At 35.5% G+C, this 27,796-nt stretch overlaps 1 protein-coding gene across 2 annotated transcripts in view; it reads right to left on the bottom strand.

Annotated features, from left to right (window-relative positions):
* The window catches only part of LOC131156745 (CSC1-like protein At4g02900), a 29,836-nt gene extending 3,384 nt beyond the window's left edge, over positions 1-26,452 (bottom strand). The window contains exons 1-7 of one of the 2 annotated variants that reach the window (XM_058110660.1): positions 26,139-26,452; positions 25,766-25,915; positions 25,188-25,323; positions 23,532-23,633; positions 23,036-23,155; positions 22,802-22,882; positions 2,200-2,540 (exon numbers count right to left, since the gene is read on the bottom strand). In XM_058110660.1, coding sequence (XP_057966643.1) covers positions 2,200-2,540; positions 22,802-22,882; positions 23,036-23,155; positions 23,532-23,633; positions 25,188-25,323; positions 25,766-25,915; positions 26,139-26,452 — 1,244 coding nt within the window. Of the gene's footprint in view, positions 1-2,199; positions 2,541-22,797; positions 22,883-23,035; positions 23,156-23,531; positions 23,634-25,187; positions 25,324-25,765; positions 25,916-26,138 lie in introns of both variants that reach the window. The other variant, XM_058110661.1, reaches the window with a different exon arrangement.
* Positions 26,453-27,796: the final 1,344 nt, after the last annotated feature.

The raw sequence follows: 27,796 nt of genomic DNA, 5'->3' as shown, positions 1-27,796 counted from the left end.
TGGTACAACATCCTCAATGTGGATCCATATTCATCATTAATTTTATAATTTGTCTTGGTCCAGTTCAAGTAAATTTGTGTATGCATAAATATAGTATTTTCATTCGATTGTTCATAGATTCTAAATGTATTATTTTTGCTCTATTATATATTATTCTACAAGAAAGGTTATGTTTTATCAACGATTAAGTTATATTAAAATAAGATAACTTCCATTGCCAAGTGGGGAGTTTGGCTATGGCAGCCCATCTATTCAAAGATTCGCAGGTTTCTCAATATGAAGCCCAACAAGAACAGAAATCTCATTGGAACAAAGGGGTAAAGGCTCATTTAATTTTGATTTTCAGTACAAATACCAAGCATGAAAGTGTGGCCTAGATCCTTTAAACCTTTGGAATTTGAAGCTAGAGGTGGCAGAAAAGTTACTAGCTTGTGCCAACCAAGCTTTCTAGTGATGTTGCTTTCTGATGCTTCAATGTTGGCTCTTCCTATCATTGTGAAGCAGAATTCAACAAGGGTTGAATTGTTCATCGACCAATAGAGTACGTAGGCCAAGTTTGACTATCATGAAATGGTTAGTTTTACCATAACAGCATTGCAACAGTAAATCTACCTAGAAGAACGGTTGATTCGCACGAATAGTCATTGCACTTGATTGAAAAGTCAGTGGAGCAAAGCTACTATGTGTTGGATTATGATTGAACACCTCTAAGTAAAAATCCAAGCTAGAAGCAAAAGATGTGCCCATTGCTTGTTTGCCAACCCTCAGTAGGGGTCTACAAAGGCATGTGTCGGAGGTCAAGATCTTGCATCAAATGAGTCGTGTAAGCTACTTTAAAATAAAATTTTCATGCAATAGGTAGAGTCCTTTGTAGATGACTCAAATTCGCAATGTGGTATAAGTGGCAGAGTGGCCTTGCTGCCATGATCCATGAAGATTTACCCTATTGTTGCTTTAATTGCCCTCAAGGTTTGGCTCAAGGGACAGCAAGTCTCTTGGTAATAGGAGGTCTTGGGTAAAATTCCGCACAAGAGCTAATTCTCTTCTAACTTGGGCATGCTAAGGGGGTGAGCCTCTTCCTCTGGTTTGATGCTGCCCACCCGCGGGGGGGGGGGGGGGGGGGGGTGGTTTGGGTCCAAAGGGCTCATCTAGGGATCCCCAAATGAGGTGGAGATGGGGACTTTGGGTGGAAGCCGGATTATTCTTGGCAGGATACATTCAAGTTATGCCCTTCCCACTCCAAATCCACACCCTTTATACCCCTAGTTAATATGCATAAAAGCATATTAAATAAAAAATTTGTCATCATTCTTATGGAGAGAGTACCAAGAATGTCTAGTTGTTGAGGTGACGGCATTCTTTAACTTGATGCAAAGCTCTGATTATTTCTTCATTGCTATGATACACTACTATTTCATCTGTCCTTTACACACAAAAAAACAAACCAACAAACAAAACACATGCACACTCTAACATTATGAATAGTATGACTATAAAAATGGATGGACAATATCATATAAAACCATCTCAACTGTCTAATAATGTGCAGCAAAGACCAAAGAGTGCATACTAAAAGCAGTTTCACTCAGCCCCACAAGTGAAAGACAAAGGTGATAAAGAATGAAATCCAAAAATATAAGGCATGATCACTGATGATCAATTATGTAAAAGAAACAATGACCCAAAAAATCAGGTTATATCAATAAGGCTTTGTTGAGTGACTAAAAATAGCTTTATGCATTTTCCATCTCACTGTTTTTCTGCAGAAGCAGTGTCATATCTAATTTACTGATAACAGATTCAGGCTATTAATTAGTCATTGGAGTGGTATACCCATACAAATGCTGTTTCCTTGAAATTATGAGAAAAAAGCTGACCTGTTAAGTAGCAATCCTCTTCCTTTGTATGCAGATGCATATGCATCAGGTATTAAGTTTTTTTTCTGAACAACGTTATAATTGATTGTCATAAGATCTATTAAATTGCCATCAAATTTTCCTTTTTAGATTCCTCAAAATCCTTGGTAGGATAAGATAGAAAGAATATCGACAATGATATCATATTCATATAAAGAACAGATTCAGGAATCACTTAGAAACTTAGTATTTTAAAAGCATGGCTGCGTGTTATATGAGAAAGAGAATGATTGAGTGGGCTTAAGGAAAGCATTAACTGCTGTAAAGCATGAAGTTAACTTACATTTCTATCAGTTCCTTCAAGAAAGGAAAAACCTTCTCAATTCCCTCAATGTTGGCAAGAGATTGAACAAATGCTATAGGGATCATAAAGAAGAATGTCAGAAAAAAAAGAGCAACGGCCATGAGCAATCTTCGGACGGTGAGTTCAACATATGGTATTGCAAGATTATCCCAGTAAACATCACGTGGTTCAGGAGCCCATTCTGTCAACCATATTGTAGGGTTCCTGGATTGCTGAGTTTGAGCACAGATAGCTGCTCCCCAGCGGGTTTTGAATGAAACAAATGCTGCAGAAATTATAGACTTGGGATCACTTATTACACGTTCTCTTTCTTCAGCTTCCTGAGAGAGCAAGAAAAATTAACTAAGCGTCAAAACTAAAGAAATAAAACCAATACTCTTACAAGTTGGGCTTCTTAGAAAATGAAAGTTTTGTTGGTAGCACATTTGGTGAGTTGGTAAGAATGACACCAAATCAAGGCCATCTCAGGGCTCAGCCCCTGAATTGGCTTGGATTCATGGTAGGTTTTTAACATCATGTGGGTTTTTCTCAATCAGTAACTGGTTGTAAAGTAGTATAATGATACAAAATTTACTATTTTTTTTTAAATACTCACAAGAAATGCGTTAATTAACAATTTGAAAATACTAACTTGTTAGGAAAATATTTTATTTTGATAAAATTAGCAATGTGATATTTATGTTCTACATTTTTTAACTTTAACCTTATTTTATTTTCTAATCATTGTATATTTGTATTATTCATAAAATCATATGCCTTATGTGTCTAATAGATTAATGGAGTATATAATGTACTTTGTTTTATAATGCTGTCATTCTAGCTGGAAAAGGTTTGTACTGAAGCAAACATCATGGAGACTGGGTGAGTGTGCTTTAGTCCTGGCTATAAATCATAAATCTCCTTAATATACATGTGTATACATGCAAACATGGCAGTGACAAAGTCACTACAAACCTCTACAGATACAATCATAATAAAGGGAAAAAATGACAATGAGAAATTCAGTACACAACTCTACAAATACTATCATTAAAAAGAATGTGCATGTGCATGGTTACAAATTTGATATGCAAAGTCGATGCATGAGCTGGCTGTAGTCCTACCATCTGCATTCTGTCCTTTTATTTTTCTCTTTCTTTTTTTTATGATTGAACAATTAATTCTAACTAAACCTTGATGTCATTATATTTGAAAAGCTAATTGGACAAATGATCTAGCCGCAGTCCTATTGTCTGCATTTTTTCCCTGTTTTTATGATCTTCTTGAACAATTATGTCTAACTAAACCATGATGTCGATAGCCACATACATTCGTGCCTCACGAAATACTTTTGTTGACCCTATGGGTCATTCCCTGTTTTGATTTTGACAAATACTCTGGTATTTAATGTCTATCTAGTTTGTGTGCAGGTTTATATTAGCAAACCAATTGATGGCACATGAAAACTTGAAGACTAAAGACCCTGAAAACTTATTGTAATTTATATTTTGTATAATTTGGATCTGTAATAGTAATTAGGAGAAACAGTCTGTAATAATCTCTGCATGTCATGCATGTAGGTTTTGTAAGCTCAAAATGACCGTAGAATAACCATAAGGGCTGAATGACTTTAGGGCACCCTTCGGTCGTCCGACGCCGGATTTTTGGGACTATCTAAAAACGGCCCTTGAAAAGACCTTAATGTGACTCTAGGTCCCAGCACTCACACACATATCATATAATATATTGGAGTGTTAAATCTGTGCTTAAAATGAATATTATTAGGGATTTTGAGAGAGCTCGGGCGACCGAACCCTTGGAGTTTAAAACTCCTCGCGTGCCCAAACTGTTGAGAAGTCAACAGTTGACTTGAGCTCTCAGGCAACCGAACTATTTTGTGCGTACCGGCCACGGGCACCCGAATCCTTTGAAGGGACATTCCACCAACTCGGGCGACCGAACTATTTAGTTCAAAATGGGCCCCGGGCGACCGAACACACAAATTCGAGCCACCGAACATATGACCGGGCACCCGAAGTCACAAAGCAATGCTACTGACTTTGATTCGGGCTGCCGCAGCATGACATGGGCGACTGAACTCATTTAAATTACTTTTATCCCTGTATCTGTTCGGGCGACCAAACCAAAGTTTAGCCACCCGAACCTTGCCGGGTTAAAATTAATTTAACTGAGGTAAAAATGGGTTAAGTTGGGTTAATTGTGTTTAAACCATTTGAAACTTTTCTAATAATACCCAATGGGTCCCAAACGGTTATATTTTTGCCCCTGCCTATAAATATGGGTTCATTTGAAAGGATTAGTGTAAGATTAGCCAAAATAATTAGCCAAAAATCCTCTCTTTTGAAAATACTCTTTTTGTCCAAATACTCTCAAATTTCTATTCCCTTGATATATTTTAGTATTGTGAGAGTATATTGGTTGTGCTAGTATTGCTAATACTCCCAGTGTGTTTGTATGATTGAGATATTGTTTTTGGGGAGTTTAGCTTAGATTTATCCCACAAATTCTCATACTATAAATCTTGTGTTGGGATAAACTAGTAAGCTTAGGATATTTGCATTGTTATTGCAAGTGTCCAATAGCTTTGCTTTTGGTTGTGCAAATATTTTTACAAACTATAATATTTTTCAAACTACTCTTGAGCATATTACATTGAAGAAAATATTTTGAGTTGTTTTTGAATATTTGCAGCATCTTTGAAACCCTAATAATTATTGAGATTTGATATATACTGTTTCAAAGAAATAGCTTGATTAGAAAACTCTTGAGCATATTAACGATCATACCTTATTGAGTGTAGCTTGCACAAAAATACACATCACTGAGCTTACATTTACCTACATTTTTTTATGTGTATGTGATTGCGCTTATATTGGGTACATATCTGCTTTACTTGAGAAGCATAATCATTGTACAGATTACTTTGTGAAAAATACTATTGTATTTCCAGGCGTGGCCTAAGGGGGTTTGATCTAGCCCAGAAGGATCAGGTTGGGGTCAGCCCTGTGAATTTGACCTAGGGCCTTCTCCGCCCCGCAAGGAGAGTTTGTAAAGGTTAAGATCAGCCCTGTGCTAATTGACCTGGTTGTATTAGGTGCCGCTCCACCCGTTAAGTGAGTCATTAGTAGAATCCTCGGGCTTGCGAGCTAGAGACGGGGACGTAGGCACAGTTGGCCAAACCCCGATAACATATCTTGTGTGCACTGTTTATCTTTATGCAAATTACATTCCTACACATGTATGTTATAGTTGGTGAATGCTGCACAAGATTTTAATTTTCGTACGTTATATTTATCTGCGCATTTGGAACTGCATAGATAGACCCTAGGTTGTGAATGTACTGCTGTTGAACTAAATAAACCTTGGAATAAATTTTAATTTCTAATTCACCCCCCCCCCTCTTGGGAATACACCAAAGTTAGAAACTTTTATGTCCTAAGGCCTCAAAAAATTCAATTTATACAATGTTTCACTGATGTAAGCTACCTAAAATTTTTATTAAAAAAATCAAAATTTTATAGCCAAACAAATTATTATTTACCCTAAAATAAATTTTATTTTCTAGTTTTCATTAATAAAAAGTGAGTCACCCAACTTTCCATAAGCTGATCCTCAGCTAAAACTTTGTAATATAGTTAATGTGATACCAAGTTCCTAATCTTCATTTTCCATGCTGTAAAAACTTGTTAGACACCTTTATCCCCATTTTTTGTACCCTACTGTTATACAATTCATTATGACTTTTAATTTAATCTCACCTTCTACTTCCTTTCCAGCTATTGGCTTTTACTTGTGCATTACAAATGTTTCAGGCTTAGAACTTTTAACAATGTTGCAATAAAGTACACATTCCTTTCTTACAACATTTTCATAAATACTTGTATTTTCAAATAGAATGGTAGCATTTTTCTCTAATAAATGTACAAGTTGATCAACAAATTGTTTAGCCATGAGGAATGGATCCATGCCCATGCATAATTTCCTAGTTTATTTATATATCATCTACTAGTGAAGCAAATGGCTTTAAAAAGGAGGGATTACATCAAGAAAAAAGCTGATAAGTGCCTAATACCCAAGGTCTTGGATTTTGACTTCAACTAAAATGTGAAGGTTCAAAAGTGGAAATTTTGGTTTTGATGTCAATTTCATTTTTAAAGATATTATGCAAATTAGTAGTAAATCATGGAATTCTTTTATGAAAATTTAGAAATAGTTGGAAGACATAATAATGCAAGTTCTAGAATACATCAATGATAGGTGTGTTGTATATAAGGTGCAATAGGTCTAATATAATAATCATCTTAACGATATTAAGTTAATATAAACATCATTTATTAATTTATTAAATATACAAATATGGATAATTTAGACATAAATGGTCCAATAAAATGTTGTGGCCAATACCTAAGTTTATTTTTCATGCAATTCCAGAAGTCCTTGTTGCAAGTTTTGGTATATAAAAGCATAGAGAATTCCACTTTGGATTTAAATCTCAAATTTGAATTGTATAAGAATTTTATTCAATAGTTAAAATTTCTACAAATTTTCACTAAAATTTTGGATGATTAGTAGAAAGTTTGATGAAAATTTTTTAAGACGAAAATTGATTGCCATTTTGACTTTGAGGGTGATGGAAAGCAGAAATTTCAAAAATTTATTGGAAATTGAAGACCATGCTACTACCTAGTACCTAGAGAAATTTGATGATGGGTTCTAGAAAAGAAGGGAATCGGTAGTAGACATGTAGAGGTCAATGACTAGTTGGAGCAAGGAAGAAAAAAGATAATTTCCAAATCATAAATTGTATGCATCAAGACCCATTGTGGTCCGCCATTTCCTCGGACCCCGCATACACGGCAGCTTTGTGCACTGGGCTGCCCTTTTTTTTAAAACTTGAATGCATCAAGAGTCTGCTTTAGGTCTTTCCTTTTTCTACTTTAGTAGCAGTTGAACTTACAAGGCATATCCAAGATGAGGTTCCACATGTTGTTTGAAGATGAAATTGTCTTGACAAATGAAACTAGAGGCGGAGTAGACCTACATTAGAGTGAATTAATTTAATAGAATTAATTTCTGGCAGACAGAAAGTTCTCAGCCGCCTGTCTAGCCAAGTGACCATGTATAAACACTTACCCAGTCACCTGTCCAACCAACTGACCCTACAGAAATTTAAATTTTGAACTTTAACGGGAAAATTCTAAAAAATTGTTTTTCAAATCTAAACGTTATAAAAACTTGGGGGACACTCCAAGCAACTTGAGAAACAAGGAAACTCACTCTAAAAACTCTATAAATACACAGTTTTGCAAATCAAATTATACCAAGCAATTGAAAATCAATTCTCAAAGCTGAAACTCTCATACTCTTAAAGCTCTCATGCTCTCATCTTTGCACATTTGAATTGCTAAGATTTTCTGGAAGCAACTGATCAATCATTCTCTATGTTTATGAATTGTTGATTCTCATCTAACAGGAAAACTTGGTGAAATCTCTTTTGAGCTTCAATTGTATTTCATATTAATATTTTGATTGAAGTATATAGTATTTGAAATTGTACTAATCTACCCTATCTGAGGGTAATTCTTTGTACATAGATTATTGATCTTGTTCTTGTAGATTTAAGGATTCAAGGATTGTTTAGATCGTTGCCCAAACATGGGGTATCGCTTGGAGAGACATTGTTCTAGTCTAGTGAAAGAGTGTTTGAGCATGGGGTATCTCTTGTAAGGTTTTGTTCCGCCCGGAAAGGAACTAGTTTAGTGGAATCCTTTGGTGGTTTGCCAAAGGCGAGGACATAGGGTGGGGATAAGCCGATCCTCGTAAAAATTCGGTGTCACTCTCTTTCCCTTACTCTCTTTAAATTCTAGCAAACATATAAACTACGTGGATGTTTTAAATTCCTTAATCATAAAAACTTCGTGGATTAAAAATTAAATAAACCAAAGTTTAATTTTAATTTGGGATTGTGGAAACCGAAAGGGAGTAAGTTGGTTGATCAATACTTTGCAGAAACCACAAAGGAAGTACGTTGATTGGTTAACACCCAAAGATAAATTAACTAAGAGTTTATTTAAATTCTGAGTTGTTGGGAATTTGAGTTGTGGTTAGCATTGTAGAAATAAATTTCATTCTCTACAGGGCTTGAATCAAACTTACATATATTTACAGGGCTGCAAACAAGAAAATATCTTGAATTCTTGAAAAGCTGTAAATTGCCAAAAGGCTATCTTGATTGGGTATTTTTGGATTGAACACTTTGATTGTTGAATGGTTGGTTGATGGTTTAAATTTTTATTTACTGGTTTTGTGTTGAATACTTTAGTTGTTGGTTTGTGGATTGAACAAGTAAATAAGCTTTTGCTAAACAAGTAAACACTTTGCTGTGTGATTGTTAAATCAACAAGAGGTGAAGAATCTTAAAAAGAATTAAAAGAAAATTTTAATAACCCAATTCACCCCCCTCCTCTTGGGACTACACCTTGGTTTTCAATTGGTATCAGAGCAGGGTTATACAAATCCTAATAAGTAGTTATATAAAGATCTAAATGGCACACTTAGGCATAGCTCCCTTTGGAGAGGGTCAATCCTCAACTAGGCCTCCCATCTTTTGTGGTTTAAACTACACATTTTGGAAACAACGCATGAGAATCTATCTACAAACCATGGATTGGAAAGCATGGAAGGTTGTCATACATGGTGACCTTATCCCCACTAAACTTGTGGATGGTAAAGAAGTACCCAAAGAAGAAAAAGAATGGACCAACCATGACATAAGATGCTACAAATAAATTATTATGCTATGAATGCTTTGTATTGTGCTCTAGACATAAATGAATTTAATAGTGTCATGGCATGTAAATCAGCCAAAGAAATATGGGATAAATTAGAAGTAACCTATGAAGGTACTATTGATTCAAGGGACAATCGAATCGATATGCTCACTAACGAGTATGAAGCTTTTAGGATGAACCCGGAAGAATCCATCACTAGTATGTACACTAGGTTTGCCCACATAACAAACTCCCTAAATGCATTAGGAAAAACATACATCACCTATGAAATGATCCGGAAAATTCGTAGAGGGCTGCCGCCTATATGGGAACCTAAGGCCACTACAATAACTGAAGGAAGAAATTTGAAAACCACCTCCATAGATGAATTAATAGGTTCTCTCCTCACATATGAAATGGCAATGAATGAAAGAAGTGGAAAAACTAAAGCTCAAGAATCTATAGCCTTCAAAGCTTCAAAAGAAAACTCTAGTAGTGAAGATGAAGAGCATGAACTAGCCTTCATATCTAAGAAACTTGCAAGAATACTAAGAAGGAAAAATAAATTCAAAAGAAGAATCCAAAACTCAGAATCAGATGAAGAAGAAACCAATACAAAGAAGTCAAAGAATAAAATCCCCACATGTTATAATTGCAAGAAAGATGGACACATAAAACCGGAATGTCCACTACTTAAGAAAGATTCTAAAAAGAAAAAGAAAAAGGCAATAAAAGCCACTACTTGGGACAATATGAGTACAAGTAGTTCCGATAATGAATCAAGTGACCAAGAAGTTGCTTATACTTGCTTTATGGCATGGGACGATGATGAAGAACAAAGCTCTTCATCCAAATAGGTTAATGGTTATAGTAGTGATTCATCTAATGAATCCAATGATGAAAGCATGCCATCTTATGAAGAGTTACAAAATGATTTATTCAAAGTGCATAAGATGCTAGTCAAAGTAACTAAACAATATACTTCATTGAAAAACAAGAATGAAGGAGTTATGAAAGAGTTAGAGTTCCTTAAACTTGTTGTAAGTGAGAAAGATTCAAAAATCAAGAAAATAGAAAATAAGAATGAAGCTGTGATAAAAGAGTTAGAATCTAAAAATTTTGTTGAAAAAGAAAAAGATTTGAAAATCAAGAGACTAGAAAGCAAGAATGAAAAGTTGATAAAGGAAGTAGAAGACTTGAGATCCCAATCCTCTATGGAAAATGAGAAAGATCAATATATCTCTGAATTAGAGAATAAAATCACAAAAATGTCTCAAAATCATGAAAAGGGTAAAAACATACAAAATTCAGAAATCTATGATCTTAAGAAAGAAATTGAGGATCAAGCCAAAATCATTTACAATTTCACAAAAGGAAAAGAAAACTTTGACAAAATGATTGGCTTACAAAGAATGTCCTTCAATAAAGAAGGCATAGGATTCAATGGAATTGAGAATACCAAGAAAACGAATCTCTACATGGGATACTTTACAAAAGCATCTAAAAATTATGCTAGCACTTCTTCAAATGCTTACACTCACACCACATGCTACCTATGTAAGAAGAAAGGACATATAAAGTTTGAATGTCCATTAAAAAGAAAGGGTGTGAAAACTAAACAAGTATGGAAAGTAAAAGAAACATCCATTGTTAAACCATCTAGACCCAAGAAAGTATGGGTACCAAGATGAAATAGTATGACTAAATCCTTCAATTTCAATTGATATCAAATCTATGGAAAATCATACAAGGATATTGAACAAAATTGAAATAGAGAATAAGGATAAAATTATTCAAACTTATCAATGCTTATCTTATTGAAACTAATGAAAATTGTTGGCCTCAATCAATGAATGAATCATACAAGGCTTAAATTAGAAAGTACTAAAATATATGGATGTTTGTATGAAATCAAAAGAAAAGAAAATATAAAGCAAATGGAGCTTATTGCATAAGTATTTTTGATAAAGAAGAGAGCTTGGCAGAAAATTTGTGAAAGAAAGGATAGGTCAGCCGACTGACTGAAGGTAAAATTCTTTAAACAAGTTTAATATGAAATATATTTTAGAATAAGAGATACTTGAGCAACATAAGAACAATCTAAGCAAAAGTGTAGTACAATGCACATGATAATGATATGCAATATGCTACATGTGTATGTCTTGAAATTGGTATCTTGAAATCTTTAAAGACAATGAAAATATTGATGATTTATGGCTCACTATATTTTGAAAATTTGAGCATAAAGTTAAGCATGATTTAGAAGCATAAATTTTGGTATGATATTGATATATGAATATGATTTGATTAATTCTTGATCATACATGCTAATGATGGATCACATGGATAAATTGAAAAATTTGCATCTAAATAATTTAGTATCCATGAGCAGTGCTGTAAGCAGAAGCTTTGAATCTTTTTTTATTAATTTGTTCATATGTACATCCCAATATATAATACGATTACCTATTCTAAACAAGGAAACAATTCCCTTACTGAATAATATCAAATCCCCCATATTTACCCACTTTCCTAATTTGTGTATTATTTACAATGATACTTGGGATTGGGATTTTAAGACTCCCCCTCAAGTTGGATCATAAATATTAATCATCTCCAACTTGCTAATGAGATCATCAAAGTTCTGTCATCCCAACCCTTTAGTGAAAATATCTGCAGTTTGTTCCTTGGTAGGTACATAAGTCATACAAATAATCCCTTCTTCAATTTTCTCTTTGATGAAGTGTCTGTCCACTTCCACATGTTTAGTCCTGTCGTGTTGAACTAGATTGAGATAGATGCTGATAGTTGCCTTATTGTCACTATAGAGTTTGATAGGAAAGTTCACAGGGACCTGTAATTCTTCCAAGAGTTTCCGTAACCATAGTCCTTCCCATATCCCTTGTGCGATTGCCCTGAATTCAGCTTCAACACTACTACAAGCCACCACATTCTGTTTTTTACTTCTCCAAGTTACCAGATTTCCCCAGACAAATATACAATAACCTGTGGTAGACCTTCTATCTTCCACTAATCCTGCCCAATCTGCATCTCTAAAGATCTCTACTTCCTTGCTTTCACATTTCTTAAAGAAGAGTCCTCTTTCCGAGGATCCCTTGAGATATCTAAGGATTTTGTACACAACATCTAAGTGGGCTTCTTTTGGTGAATGCATGTGTTGACTTACTACACTAACTGCAAATGCAATATCTTGTCTAGTATGTGATAGGTAGATTGGCTTGCCAACCAGTCCCTGATACCTCTCCTTTTCCACTGTTATTCCACAGTCTTCAACCCTCTTTACCTCTTCCATCAGGGTTTCGTTGGGTTTGCATCCCAGCATGCCAATTTCAATTAGGAGATCAGTAACATACTTTCGCTGAGAAACATTAATTCCCTTTTTCGTTCTCGCCACTTCCATGCCCAAAAAATACAGCATTTGTCCCAAGTCTTTAACTTCAAATTCAGCAGCCAGAACTTTCTTCAATCTCTCCATCTCTACAGTATCATCACCAGTAAGGATTATATCATCAACATACACTATTAGAATTGTTCTCTTACCTCTTTCAGACTGTTGGAAGAACAGTGTATGGTCTGATTGCCCTTGTTGATAACCTTGATTCTTTATTACTTTTGCGAATCTGTCGAACCATGCTCTGGGAGATTATTTGAGGCCATACAAGGACTTCTTGAGTTTACACACTCTGTTTTCTTCACCTTTCCCACTAAATCCTGGTGGTATAGTCATGTATACGTCTTCTTCTAACTCTCCATTTAAAAAGGCACTTTTAATATCCAGTTGTTGTAGTGGCCAATCTCTAAGTTGGCTACCAAGGACAAGAGAACTCGAACTGTATTGAAGTTTGCCACTGGTGCAAATGTCTCCGTAGAGTCAATGTCATAAGTCTATGTAAAACCTTTTGCAATAAGTTTGGTTTTATATCTTTCAACTATTCCATCAGATTTATATTTCATTGTGAAGACCCATTTACAACCCACTGGCTTCTTCCCTTGCGGTAGATTTGTCAACTCCCGCATTCCATTTTTTTCTAGGGCTCGCATTTCTTCCATGACTGCCTCTCTCCATTTAGGTATTTCTAGAGCTTCCTGAATGTTCTTTGGCATTTTCATCCTGTCAAGGTTAGAGACAAACGCACGATATCCTGTAGACAAGCTTTTATAAGACATGTATTTAGACCAAGGGTATTGAGTACATGACCTGGTTTGTTTTCTGATTGCAATAGGTAAATTGATATCATCAAGTACAGGATTATCAGAAGAAGACTCAATTACCAGATCAGGATTAGGCGTGGGCTCATGGTTATTCGGAGCCATCACCGGTTCCAATGCTCGTGGTGCCTCAGGTATGAGATTCTCCCTATTCTTTGTTTTCGGCTTTCTTGAGTAAACAAGTATGTCTGCGTTGTTTTGCTCTCCTATATCTTCCCCTGAGGTTAAGTGTTCTATTTTGTTTGGCAGGTCAAGAAGTAATGCAATGGAAGACTCGATAGATGGGTCAGGGAATAAAGCAACAGGAGGGAATGAAGGGACAGGAGGCTCAATAGGTGGTACTGGTTCAGATGACGCTGATTCAGTAGTAAAGAGATCAAAGAATCGATCTTCACTCCATTGCTCCTCCTGAAGAGGGGGCTTTAGGAAATAAGGAGTGGTTTCAAAGAAAGTAACATCAAGACTAACAAACAGTCTTTTTGAGACCGGATCATAGCATTTGTAGCCTTTCTAGGTAGGAGAATAACCAAGAAAGACACATTTAATGGCACAAGGATCCAATTTATTTCGGTGGTGTGCATGAACATGAACAAAAGCAGTACAACCAAAGATTTTCAGTGGGAGACTAGAGGGGAGTCGAGAGGTAGGAAAGTGTTCCTGGAATTTCTGAAGAGGGGTGACAAAGGAAAGTACGCAACTCAACAATCGATTAATGAGGTGTGGCTGTTAAGATGGCATCGCCCCAAAAATAATGTTTCATATTGGTAGTGAACATTAATGCCTGGGCTACTTCAAGTATATGTCTATTTTTTCGTTCAGCAACCCCATTTTGTTGAGGGGTATCCACACAAGAATTCTGATGAACAATCCCATTTTTTTGAAGATAAGTTCCCATAATAGTATTAAAATATTCCGTACCATTATCAGTACGTAAAATTTGAATATGAGTCTGGAACTGTGTATGAATCATGGAATGAAAACTGATGAAAATGGAGCGGACTTCAGTTTTGTCTTTCAGTAAGTAGACCCAACAAAGACAAGTATGGTCATCAATAAAGGTAACAAACCATTTTGTATTGGTGCGATTGAGGGAACGTGAGGGACCCCACAAATCACTGTGAAACATAGTAAATGGGCAAGATGGTTTGTATATGGATGATGGGAAAGAAGTACGACAGTGTTTTGCAAGCTCACACACTTCACATTGAAACTCAGAAGACATTTTATTTGAACAAATAGAAGGAAACAAACGTTTTAAATATTGGAAATTGGGATGACCCATCCTTGAATGCCATAACAAAAGTTCACTATCTCTAGAAATAGATGCAGAGTCACAAATTGCAGTATTACATAGTGCACTCAAGCTTGCCTCCTCAAAGTAGTAGAGTCCCTCATACGCCTTAGCAGTGTCAATGGTCTTCCCCGATGACAGGTCTTGAAAAACACAATGAGAGGAAACAAATTTAGCAGAACAATTTGAGTATTTTGTTAACTGACTGATGGATAACAGGTTGCAAGATAACTTGGGAACATGTAGGACAGATTGTAAAGTTATAGAGTCAAATATGCGAATACATCCTTTTCCAGCAACTGGTGAGAGAGAGCCATTTGCAATTTTTACTCTCAAATTCCCAACATATGGTGAGTAGGATGAAAAACATTGATAAGACCCAGTCATATGATCAGATGCACCCGAGTCAATTATACATGGAGACTTGTAACAGGATGTAATATTTAAAGCTGACAGATAATTACCACGGTGAGCCAAGGAACCAGAGGAAGACTGACCCGATGTTTGAATTGACGAAATCATTTTATACAGTTGATCCAACTGTTCAGGACTGAATGCACTACTTGAAGAGGTATTGGTTTTTTCTCCTTGTAATCTTTCTGTTGACCCGTCAGTGCTAGCTTGGTACCCACGATTTTTTTTGGTATTGTCTCAACTTCCAATCTGATGGTTTTCCATGAATCTCCCAGCATGTATCTTTTAAATAACCTATTTTTCGGCAATGTTCGCACCATAATTTCCCTTTTTGTGGTCGTTGACTAGGTCCTCCTGGGCCTTTTGATACAAGGGGCAAAAAATTAGGCCCATTAGTGTGCCCATCTATTTTTTTGGTGGATACGGGTACGGGTAGATCTAGCCCAACACGATCACTTTAGGGCCTTAGCATCACACACCTCCTGTTCTCCTCCCTCCTAACCTATGCAAAGACCTCTCGGGTTGAAGGAAAAGGTCGCCGGCCAAGGATCCATCCCCTCACGTCCTCAAGCTCTCGGTTCAGGTCGGCAAGGAACTCGAAGACCCTTTCGTTTTCGAGCCTCCTTCGGTATCATGTACTGTCACCAGAGCACTCCCACTCCTCGTCGATGCTCAGGTCGAGCTCCTGCCAGATATGGGTCATCTCCATGAAATACTCAATAACGCCTCTCTCACCTTGCCTCATCTGCCACAATCGGGTCTTGATTTCAAAGATCTGCAAGTAACTCTCAACATCAGAGTATGTCTCACAAACGGTGTTCCAGACGTCCTTCGTCATTGGCAAGAACAAGTAGACTTTTCCGATTGACGACTACATTGAGTTGACAAGCCAAGCTGTGACCATGGAGTTTTCGGACCTCCATTTTTGCAAGGCTACAACGTCAGTAGGGTCTAGTTTCCTCCATTAACCGGTAAGATAACCTAGCCTCCCTTTTCCTTCAATCACCAATTTCATGGATTGAGCCCACTCAAGGAAATTTTTTCCATTGAATTTCTCCAATGAGAGTGGAAAGGCTATGTTATCTAGCCCATTCGAACCCCCAACAGATGTGGCTTCTGAGACACCGTCGATCTTTGCAGAAGAGGTCGACCCTCTGCGGTTGACGGTGCCGCTAGCCACAGTTAGCTAAGGTTGGGAAACCCTAGCTCTGAGACCATGTAAGCAAAAGCTTTGAATCTTTTTTCATTAATTTGTTCATATGTACATCCCAATATATAATACAATTACCTATTCTAAACAAGGAAACAATTCCCTTACTGAATAATATCAAATCCCCCATATTTACCCACTTTCCTAATTTGTGTATTATTTACAATGATACTTGGGATTGGGATTTTAACAAGTGCATAATGTGACATTAGCATTAGTATCTATGAAGTATATTGGTATCCATGAATATATCAATTAAAATTTAAGCATGACAAGCATAATAATATCCATGATCATGTTGTGATATTGATGATATTGACATAATATTGGTATTAGATATTAGTATCAATGAGCACATACATGATATGAATCAATATTTAAAGCATGGGATGATAAATTTCAAAACATAATTAGTATCAAATCTGAATGTATTAAATTCGGGGGGAGTCATATGACTTATAGCTTGTACTGTGTTTTGTTTCTCCCTAATTTTTCAATTGATATCATGAATTAATGAAATGAACAATTAGTATTATTCTTTAATGTTTTAATTCGTATCACAAGTTCAATTGGTATCGTGAATTAATGAAGTTTTCAATTGGTATCATGACTATTTGACTATTAAAGCACACTACACTTGCCATATTGAAAAATAATGAATTGAGTATGTACATAAGCTTGATATGCATGTTTGATATTCATATGCTCAAAATATGATTTATTTTTTATATCCTACTCTTTTTTATTGATGTCAAAAGAGGGAGAAGTTTTGAGCAAAAATTCTGCATGGTATTGAAAAATTTGAACATGATATATGTATCAAAAGGGGGAGAAGTATTTGATATTGAATGATCTTGATCTTGAATAATGTAATGAGCATGATAGTAAAAGGTTTTTTAAAATTGATCTTGATATTGTTAAATATGTTGAGATGATCCTTATTTGATATTGAATGATGATCTTGAACTTGAATAATGGATGATCATAGTAAAATAGTTTTTGAAATTGATCTTAATATTGTTAAGTTTGTTGAGATGATGCTTATTGTAAAGGGGCGTCTTTTTAAGGCTCACTCAATTTTTTTTGCTCCTTGTTTGTCATCATCAAAAAGAGGGAGATTGTTGGCCTTACAAGGCCTAACATCCTGTTTTGATGCTAACAAACAAGTGGAACTTAACATGTTTGGTTAAGGGATGACATTTCAGGACTCAATTATGAGAAAGCAAGGTCAAGTGTTCAGAAGGATTCATGAAAGCTTATATTTCAAAGAAGGATAATCATATGAAGTTTAAAGCATAGATTCAAAAATGATATCTATTAAAGCTTGAAGATCATGAGAGTGTGGGTGTTAAATAGAACGTGCTAAAAGCTTAATGCTTAAAGACAAGAGAGCCAAAGAAAAGCAAAGCATGAAGACTTAAGCGCCTAGAATGTCTAAAGCCATAAGAAGTCTTTATGTAAGTACTTCATATTTTAAATATCTTATGAAATACTTTGAAGCTCATTAGGATGCAACAAAGACTTAGAGACCAGTTTTTAAAAACCCTGGAAAATGTTTTTGAAAAGTCACATTTAAGTTTTTCAAATAACAAAAAGGTTTAAAATCTTAAAAAATAGAAGTTTTGGAAAAAATTGACTGGTCAGCCAACTGACCAGAATGCTCTGAAATTTCTCAGCCGACTGACAAATATAAAAGTTGAATAACTGCCCAGCCTACTGACCATTTTGACCTATGATCAGTCAGCTGACTGATAAGAGGGTTTGTCCAGCCGACTGACGCTTTTGAACTGTGTTCAGTCAGCCGGCTAACAATTTAATGGAATTAATTTCTGACAGACAGAAAGGTCTCAGCCGCTTGTCCAGCCGACTGACCTTGTATAAACACTTACCCAATCACCTATCCAGCATACTAACTCTACAGAAATTTAAATTTTGAACTTTAATGGTAAAATTCTAAAAATTTGTTTTTCAAATCTAAACGTTATAAAAACTTGGGGGACACTCCAAGAAACTTGGGAAACAAGGAAACTCACTCTAAAAACTCTATAAATACATGGTTTTGAAAATCAAATTATACCAAGCAATTGAAAATCAATTCTCAAAGCTGAAACTCTCATACTCTTAAAGCTCTCATGCTCTCATCTTTGCACATCTGAATTGCTGATATTTTCTGAAAGCAACCGATCAATCCTTCTCTATGTTTCTAAATTGTTGATTCTCATCTAGAAGGAAAACTTGGTGAAATCTCTTTTGAGCTTCAATTGTATTTCATATTGATATTTTGATTAAAGTATATAGTATTTGAAATTGTACTAATCCACCCCATCTGAAGGTAATTCTTTGTACACAGATTATTGATCTTGTTCTTATAGATTTGACGATTCAAGGATTGTTTGGATCGTTGCCTAAGCATGGGCTGTCGCTTGTAGAGGCATTGCTCTAGCCTAGTGAAAGAGTGTTTGAGCGTGGGGTATCGCTTGAAAGGTTTTGTTCCGCCCGGAAAGGAACTGGTTTAGTGGAATCCTTTGGTGGTTTGCCAAAGGCGAGGACGTAGACTGGGGATAAGCCGAACCTCGTAAAAATTTGGTGTCACTCTCTTTCCCTTACTCTCTTTAAATTCCAGCAAACATATAAACTACGTGGATGTTTTAAATTCCTTAATCATAAAAACTACGTGGATTGGAAATTAAATAAACCAAAGTTTAATTTTAATTTGGGATTGTGGAAACCGAAAGGGAGTACGTTGGTTGATCAATACTTTGCGCAAACCTCAAAGGGAGTACATTGATTGGTTAACACCCAAAGATAAATTAACTAAGAGTTTATTTAAATTCTGAGTTGTTGGGAATTTGAGTTGTGGTTTGCATTGAAAAAATAAATTTCATTCTCTATAAGGCTTGAATTAAACTTACATATATTTACAGGGCTGCAAACAACAAAATATCTTGAATTCTTGAAAAGCTGTAAATTGCCAAAAGGCTATCTTGATTGGGTATTTGTGGATTGAACACTTTGATTGTTGAATGGTTGGTTGATTGTTTAAAGTTTTATTTACTTGTGTTGTGTTGAATACTTTAGTTGTAGGTTTTTGGATTGAACAAGTAAATAAACTTTTGCTAAACAAGTAAACACTTTGTTGTGTGATTGTTAAATCAACAAGAGGTGGAGAATCTTAAAAAGAATTAAAAGAAAATTTATTAACCCAATTTACCCCCCCTTTTGGGACTACACCTTGGTTTTCAGTGCCTAACGAAACCAGATTCTTCCTCAACTCTGGTATGTGCCTCACATCACATAACGTCCTCACTACCCATTATACATCTTGATTCTGATATTCCCCATCCCGACAACTATGCACACAGCATCGTTCTCCATCAGAACGGAACGAGAACTCATCAATCTGTACATAGTGAACCAATCCTTGTTGGGCGTCATATGATAAGAACACGCTGAGTCTAAGATCCAAGAATCTGCGAATTCATCCGACCTAGATGAAACCGAGAGCATATCACCATCACCACTCCCAAAGTCTCCTTCTTCTACTACATTCTCTGTGTTTGATGAACCCTTTTTGTTTTCAATAACCCCCTTCTTCCTTTCCGGACACTCGGGTTTTATGTGCCCCTTTTTCCCGCACTTAAAACACTGCACATCCTTCCTCTTCCTGGATTTGGATCGAGCCCTATGGTTGCTCGACCCACCCCGGAAGTTGCTCCTCCCACAATCCTGATTCCCCTTCGCCATGAGCCCTTCACCATGTGAACACTCATCACTGGCCTTCTTCCTCTGATGGAACCCTAGCAATGCACTTGTGATGTCCACCAACTCTAGGGTTTCTTTCCCCCAAATTAGAGTCGTAACCAAATTCTCGTATGTAGGAGACGTCAGTAGGGAATTAAGCAGCATCAATGTCTTGTCTTCTTCCTCAAACTTCACATCAACTCGCTTCAGATCACTAATGATCTAATTGAATGTGTTGATGTGCTGAGTCAATTCCAAACTCTTTGTCATCTTAAGCCAATATACTTTTTACTTAAGATACAACTTGTTCGTCAATGACTTGGACATGTACTGGCTTTCTAGTTTCAGCCAAACCGCTACCAGCGATTCCTCATCCATGACGTGATACATCACATCATCAACCAGACAATGTCGGATAGTGAACACAGCTTTTGCTTCCAGCTCCTTCCAACTTGCATCGTCCATACTTTCCGACTTCTTTCCGTATAGAGCCTTCACCATACCTTGTTGCACTTGCAAGCCTTCACCCTCCTCTGCCAAAGTCCGAAATTCCCCGTTCTATCAAACTTATTAACATCGAACTTCACGAAGAGATCCCAATCATCATGAACCAATTGCTCTGATACCAATTGTTGTACCAATTGGCGCTTTGATACCAATTTTTGTTCGCGAGTTCGCAGCAAAAACCTCACACAAACTCGAAACAATCACAGAACAAGCAATGCAAGCACTCAAAGATGAACAATACGGAATAAGCAATCACTCACAAAGAGAATCAATAAAAGCAATAATCAAAGACACAAGGTTTACGTGGTTCAGCAATGTGCCTACATCCACGGGAGCAGCAACTGAATTTTCACTATCACAATAATATCAAGCTTACAACTAGGGTTACAAAATATGATTATATATGAACCCTAAGTGTACAGGAACCTTAGAGCCTATCTAAATCATCCCTATAGCAATCCCCGGAGGAAAATCCTCAGATCCCCCTAATCTATTGATATCCAAATTCAAAAATCATAACTTGCGCCGAACAAAACCCTCGACGGTTTAGGCCAAACCATCGACGGTTATCCCTCAATTCTGAAACCGTCGAGCAAACCATTGCTGGTTTTCATCTTGCAAACTTCTCTCTTGTTCTTCACTTCACGATGCGTTCCCGGTGCATGCGTCCACTCAAAATATGAGCCACAAACCCAACAATAGGAATGGATGGGGTACTACTGTTGGTGCTTCTTATTCTAGTTCTTGGAAATTGATTTCTCAAGTTGCTTATTTCTTCTATCCCCTTTTTATCGTGTTCTCGAAATATTATTCAGTTTTGGGAGGATATTTGGGTGGGTGAGGTTATGTTGGACTCTTTGTAGATCTTTTCAGATTCCCTCTCTACCACAATGCTTTTTATTCTTTTTCTTTTCTCTTTTTAGGGGGGGTTTCTTGAGATTTTTTTTTTTTTTTTTTTTTAAGAAATGGCTGAGGATATGACCATGTTTGTGCAAGTGCTGGAATATTTTATTCCTCGAATGGGTAGTGACTTGAGGATTTGGATTGGGTATTCTTTTGGTGTGTTTTCCACAAAATCTTTTCTTTCTTAATTGTTGAAAATGTGGTGTAAGGATTGGACCTATCTCAGTAAAAATATACCTTGGACTTGCTAAGAGTCATATGTTGAGAGCTAAATTAGTTTATTCTCATAGGGATCCCAACGTGAAGTTGTCAAAGGATATTGGACCATAATTTTAAGAGAAACGTCAACGTAAGCAATTGGTTGACGAGTTGATCTACTTGATTATCACTAGATGTGACATATCTTCTGTTATGGGGGGGGGGGGGGTGAGTTAGATTATGGAAAATCCTAACTGCCACATAGGGATGCTATTTGTAGGATTCTGCAATATCTCATAGGCTCTCCAGGAAGAGGTTTGGTTTATAAATGTAATAAAAATTGCCCAGGAAGCTCTAACAGATTAAGGTCATGGGAGGTAATCCCACAAACTATTGTAGGAAGATCTTGGGCTGAAGCAGAATACTGAGCTATAGCTCCTACTGTAAGTGAGCTGTGTGGTTGGAGTCCCTTGCAAAGCTGGGATTCTCAGTATTGAAGCATGTAAATATGTTTTGTAATAAGCAAGCTGCCATTTATATTGCTGGCAACCCAGAGTCTATAAAAGGATAAAGCACATTGAATGTGGCTGTCATTATTGTTATGGATGCAATGGAGAACGTTGTGCTGACTACATTTGTGAAAGTTTTAATTAGATAGCTGATGCTTTCACAAAGACTTTATTTAGACCTCTCTAATTGTTATAACTAGCTGGGATTAGGTGATATTTTTATCCACTTTTTAGAAGAAACTGCGTGTTCGCCTCCCAAGACTCAATTCACTCAACTTTAATAGCTGATAAAGAGAGTGCTGAAATGGTAAGCACCTTTTAGCATATGTATGTGTGTGTGTGGTGTACCTATGTATGTATGTATGCATGCATGCATGTATGTATTTATGTATGTATGTATTTATGTTTGTGTGTGTGTATGTATGTATGTATGTATGTATAATCTTTAGATAAACAAAGAAATTAATTAAGGAGAAAATAGAAATACAACATGGAGAACGAGGCATCGTCCAACAACTAAAGAAGGAAAAAAATCCACAAAAGCAGCAGTAATGAAGCAACAGTGAGATAGCAAACACAAGAACCTATTTTTGCGAAACAATAATGACGACATGGCAAAAACAAAGTGGTTACTTTTATGAAGACTGATGAATGAAAAAATAAATAAATTTAACCAAAACTCTTGATTTGATTGAAGAAATCTCAAGATTAAAAGGAAAAAAAAAAAACAAAAAACAAAAAAAGAATAAAAGAGTCAGAAAAAGATGATTAAACGTCCCCTGCTCACTACATTTAAATCAAGACTTACTTCTTCACTCATCTTCTCGATTTCAGCAGTATAGTAATCAATAGCATCCACAGCAGCTCCCCAAAGGCCCCAGAAACCTGTCTATATATTACAAGATTTCAATTGATGAACTCAAATCTTAGATAAATAAGAAAATTAAGTTATATTCTTCCAATAAGTTAGACAGAATGCCTCACAAAGAAAGAAATAGATGAGAAACAAAACCTCCGCCTAATGTTCACAATATAAAGATACCTTTGTAGTTGGTCTTTTTGCTGGATTTCTCTCATATTTATTTTGGTAGTAGGTATGCCAATTTTGCAAACCCTTCTTCTTTGCCACCAATTTCGCAAGGTTATTTGCATTGTATACAACCTACAAGGTCAGAACCATGTGACTCTTTTTCATTGAGCAAATCATGAAATTACACTTATTAAGCTTGGACCCAGATTAAGAAAACATGATCCATAAAATCTACAAACATGACAGAAAAATGCAAAAGTTTCTGATCTATTCACTTACCATCATTTCAAATGGTTATAGAATTGCAACCTTCTTTCATTATTAATTGTTTTTTAAGCACAAAACAAAAACAAAAAATTCCTTTCTCCAGCCAAACTATATTACTCACAGTTTTTCTTCCTTTTTCGATTAATAAGATTTAAACCCTGGATCTCCCAAGCCCCAACCCATCCCTTTATCACCTGAGCCAAAACTCTTATACTCACAGTTAATTAATAAAGAAACTAACCTGATGTGTAAGATAATGATCAGGGTGATTTACACAAAAGAAATGTTCAACATGTTCACTGACTGATTCATCAGGATCTGGAGGAACATTTCTTACTAGAACCTGCAGTAGTAAATAAAATCAACAAAAAGCAAGTTGAAATGGAAATTATGAGTATATACATACTAAAAAAAGATGATACATTAACAGTCTTCGTCTGTTTACATATTTAAGTATGTATGCATGGGCACATGTACAATTGCCTGTCTCATTGAATATCCATTAACTTTCTTGTGATTGATAGCTTGAATCAATTATGTATGTATGAATATTTGTGGAATTAACTTTCTTATGACTGAGAGCTCAGATCAACTTTAGGTTTGGAAAAATAGTTAAATAAGAAAATCAAGGAAAGATGTGTTGAATTCACAACTTGTCTATTTAAATATACTTACATTACATTGCTGGGCAAAGCATATCTTTCATCATATGATTTGCAATCAGAAAGGCAAGGTGTAAAAGAATATAGCTATAATGATGATATGAGTTTACAAGATGAGCACTCACAATAGACACTGAGGTACTTGTCAAACTAGTTCAAAAGATACGACAGATAAATTCACAATTTAGCAGTAATTTTAAAAGAGAATTTGGGCTAAATATGTCCGTAAAAAGGACTTTGGGTTAAAGGGATATTTGAGGAATTAGAACTATTTGAGGGCAAGCCTTGGCCAAATGGCTAGCCCAAATTCCTTCCATTGAATAGTGTTGGAAATGTAAAGGCCCTGTACTATTGTGTATTAAGAGTAGCAATGTGGTGTGCGAGCTTCTCTATAGTGCAAAGATAAGGCCGTGGACATTATGCCCTCCCGAGACGCTCAATGAGGAGCGGGAGCCATGTGTATAGGGTGATATGTTTGTTTAGATTTTAAATGTTATTGATTATACTTACGTACATGCAAAATATCCTTTCTTTATCTTACAGCAACAAAACTAGTTGCAGTAAACAACATTAGCAAACTGAGCAAATGCTCAAACAATCGATCAGAATGGAAGGAGAATGAACAAAAACAATGAAGATTTTGATATTTAAGAGTCTTTTCATGCATTTCTCCAATTGAGAGAAGGGGGAGGGGGGTTACATTACATATTTATACGTCTTGGGAATAAAAATATTCATTCAATGGTTAATTAAATGCCTGCTAACAGCAGCATAATGTGGCTGTTATTCAAACAAGAAAACACTCTGATGTTTCCTGCCAGCTGTTACTTCAAAAACAAAGTTCCTTGTCTTTTATAAAAGAGCCCAAGATTTTGATAATTAAAAAATTATATTAATGAATTCAGTCAAACTAGAGTTCAAACCCTTAATTATGGTTTCATACCATGGTTGTGTAACTTGTGTTCTTATGGGCAGTCAATGGTGCCCTGAATGCAAGCACTTTCAGACTGCAACTTCTTTCCTTTTAAGGAGGCAGTCTAGCACTCAAACCCTCTAATAAAGGTTCACTTGTATAATAAAGGTATGTTTTATGTATGCCTAAAGTTGAAATCATATGCTTAACAGAAAGAGACAGACATTGCTTTCACTACATGCAAAAATCAACATAACCTAACAAAAGACACAAGTAGTCAGTGCTGAAAAACAGAATTCAGTCTGAATGAATTTAAACTCACTGTGAATTGATCTGGACGTCGAGATTCAGATGCAAGAAAATGCAACCTCATAGCAGCTATGATCTTGTATTCCTTGTACAGCACAAAGCACGTCCAGAATGTGAAGACATATGCCATTGCTAGATGTGCGTAAAACCTGTTAGAGACAACAAAGAGAGTTTCTTGCTTATGACATGGCATGATTTTTCAACTTCTAAGAGGTTCATACAAATTACTAAAATCCAATTTTGCAGAAAAAATAAAAACATTTACTAATATTTAGAATCTTAAGATCTTATCTGCCTTAACTAAGAAATCAGCTTAGAAGAATTTAATGATTTTATAAGGTTGAACACAATCATAAAATAATTGAAATTAAGCATTTTTTAATGGTAGTCCATGGTAATGATTACCTGATCTGAACTGCAGCAAGATGTGTTGGTAGTATTAGTTTTTGTCAGAAACTAAAACTTCATTATTTTTCAGATTTTGCAACAACTGCTGTTTAAAGGCATCTACTTAACTTCAAAAGGGAAATAAATTTAATTTGCATCATTTTATTTCAGTCCAGAAAACAGCCTCGGAAAATTTATTCTCACCTATCTGATCCGTATGGAACATTGGATATGGAGAGCTTGTCAATATCACTAAATGTTAAATCCTTAATATGCTCCAATGTATTTCCCGTCATATTGACAGGTACCAAAACCGCAAAAGCAGGGATTGTTAGCGGTACAAATATTTTCAACCTGTAGATGAATCCTCAAATTAGAAGATATAGCTAAAATAATTAATGAGCAACAAACAACAAAAAATTAATAAACAAACAAATAAATGAATAAAATATAATTTGTCTTCAGAAAATGATCTCAAGGATAACATAATATGCTTGGAAAACAACAAAAGAGACAAAAACATAACTATGCAAATGAGAATGTTTGAAAAGTAAATATGAATGCATCTTAGACTCACCCAAGAAGGTAAATCCGAATGTATACAGCGGAATCAAGCCCTGCATGATCAATAAGCTCTGGTTCTGGCATTCTTAATGCTGCAGGCATCCAATTTAAAAACCTTATATACGATCTGAAGTCCAAGTTGACAAATTTGCTCACAAATGCTCCAGCACGTCTTGGGCTGCCTCTTAGCCCCTTAAGATACCATTTTGGGAAATAAACTCTATCATTGAATGGTTGAAGCCTTAGTACCGCAAAGGCCACAAGAAATGCGAATGCAGATAGAATATTAATTGCTGCTGAAACACTGATATCTTGAAGGGTAGCCATTTATGTCTCTGAAGATTATTGATCTCCTAATATTTGAGACAAAAAGTGAGGTATGTCCTAACTAAGAAGCTACTAAAACAGGAGAAATTATAAGTTTTTTTTTCACATATTTTGGTGGATCAGTGACTTGCGCTGCCACTGAATCAAACTGGAATTCTTAGTGATCCCCAAAATATTGAATTTTGGTTAAAAAATTCATTTATGAACTGTTTCATCAAAATTGTTTTTCAAATGGTACGGGATTCAGTTATGTAGTTTGCTTATAAATTTTTTTTAATCATATAATAAGAAAAAGGCCTCAAATTAAAATCACAGGACAAAATCTCATACTTCTGAATATAAAAACTGGATTTCAAATTTTTCACTTTTTTTTTTTTTTTTTTGCATTCCTGTCTTCTGATGCACACCTAGATAGCTTGATAACATGAAAAAGCAGTTTTCAAAGCTCATTTAACCGGTGTAGAACTCAAAACAACTCTTTAGCAGTTATACATTAATTTATTATGGTAAATTTCATAGCAAACTTTCCTGAGAACAAAAATCCTGTTCCAATGGCAATGGTTTATTCCTCCTATCTTTGAGTAGTTTACAAGTTAAGATGCATTGCTTCAACTTTCTAAAGAAAAAGAAAACAAGTGCTACCACTTCATACAATTGGCCATAAAAATAACTATAATTAATATTAAAATAACAGTAGTACTAGTAGTAATAGAAAGGTTTCTGACAGTTTTAAAAGTTCCATTAAGACAATATAAAATAGTTTAAGTGATATGGAAAAGTACAAAATAATCGTCTATGATCAATATCTTACCGAGATAACATGGTCTGAAGTCTAAAAATTTTATTGGCATATTATTACTTAGTGGCACTGGCAACTTCCTAATACAAACATTGTAAATCAAACCTATACCAATTTTCGAGGTCTTAACAGAGGTGTAAAACAAGTTTTGGCACCCGCAACCACCGTACATGCACCCAGTGAATTAGAATATAATTGCAGATTCTCCAATTCCTAAACAAAAACTTTATTCCGCCATTGAATGGGGAAAAAGGAAATAAAAACAAAACAGAGTATATTAGGAAAAATATTGTAATTTACTAGACTCAGGGACCATTTTGTGCCCAAAACAATACATATACATCTTTCTTTCCTATTGCCAATCCCTTATTTTGCTAACTTATACAGAAAGATGATTGCGTTGCATTGTAGCATTAAAAATGAAAAAATATAAATTTATATCCATCTTATATATCTCTGTGTGTGTATGTGTATCTCAAAATGAAAGCAAATTTTAAAGGAAAAAAAAACTTAAGAAAGAAATCACCAGATTTGTCAAAATTCCG

The sequence above is a fragment of the Malania oleifera genome, chromosome 5, assembly GCF_029873635.1.
Source record: "Malania oleifera isolate guangnan ecotype guangnan chromosome 5, ASM2987363v1, whole genome shotgun sequence".
NCBI classification, from domain to species: domain Eukaryota; kingdom Viridiplantae; phylum Streptophyta; class Magnoliopsida; order Santalales; family Ximeniaceae; genus Malania; species Malania oleifera.
This window is presented reverse-complemented; position numbering and strand designations above follow the sequence as displayed.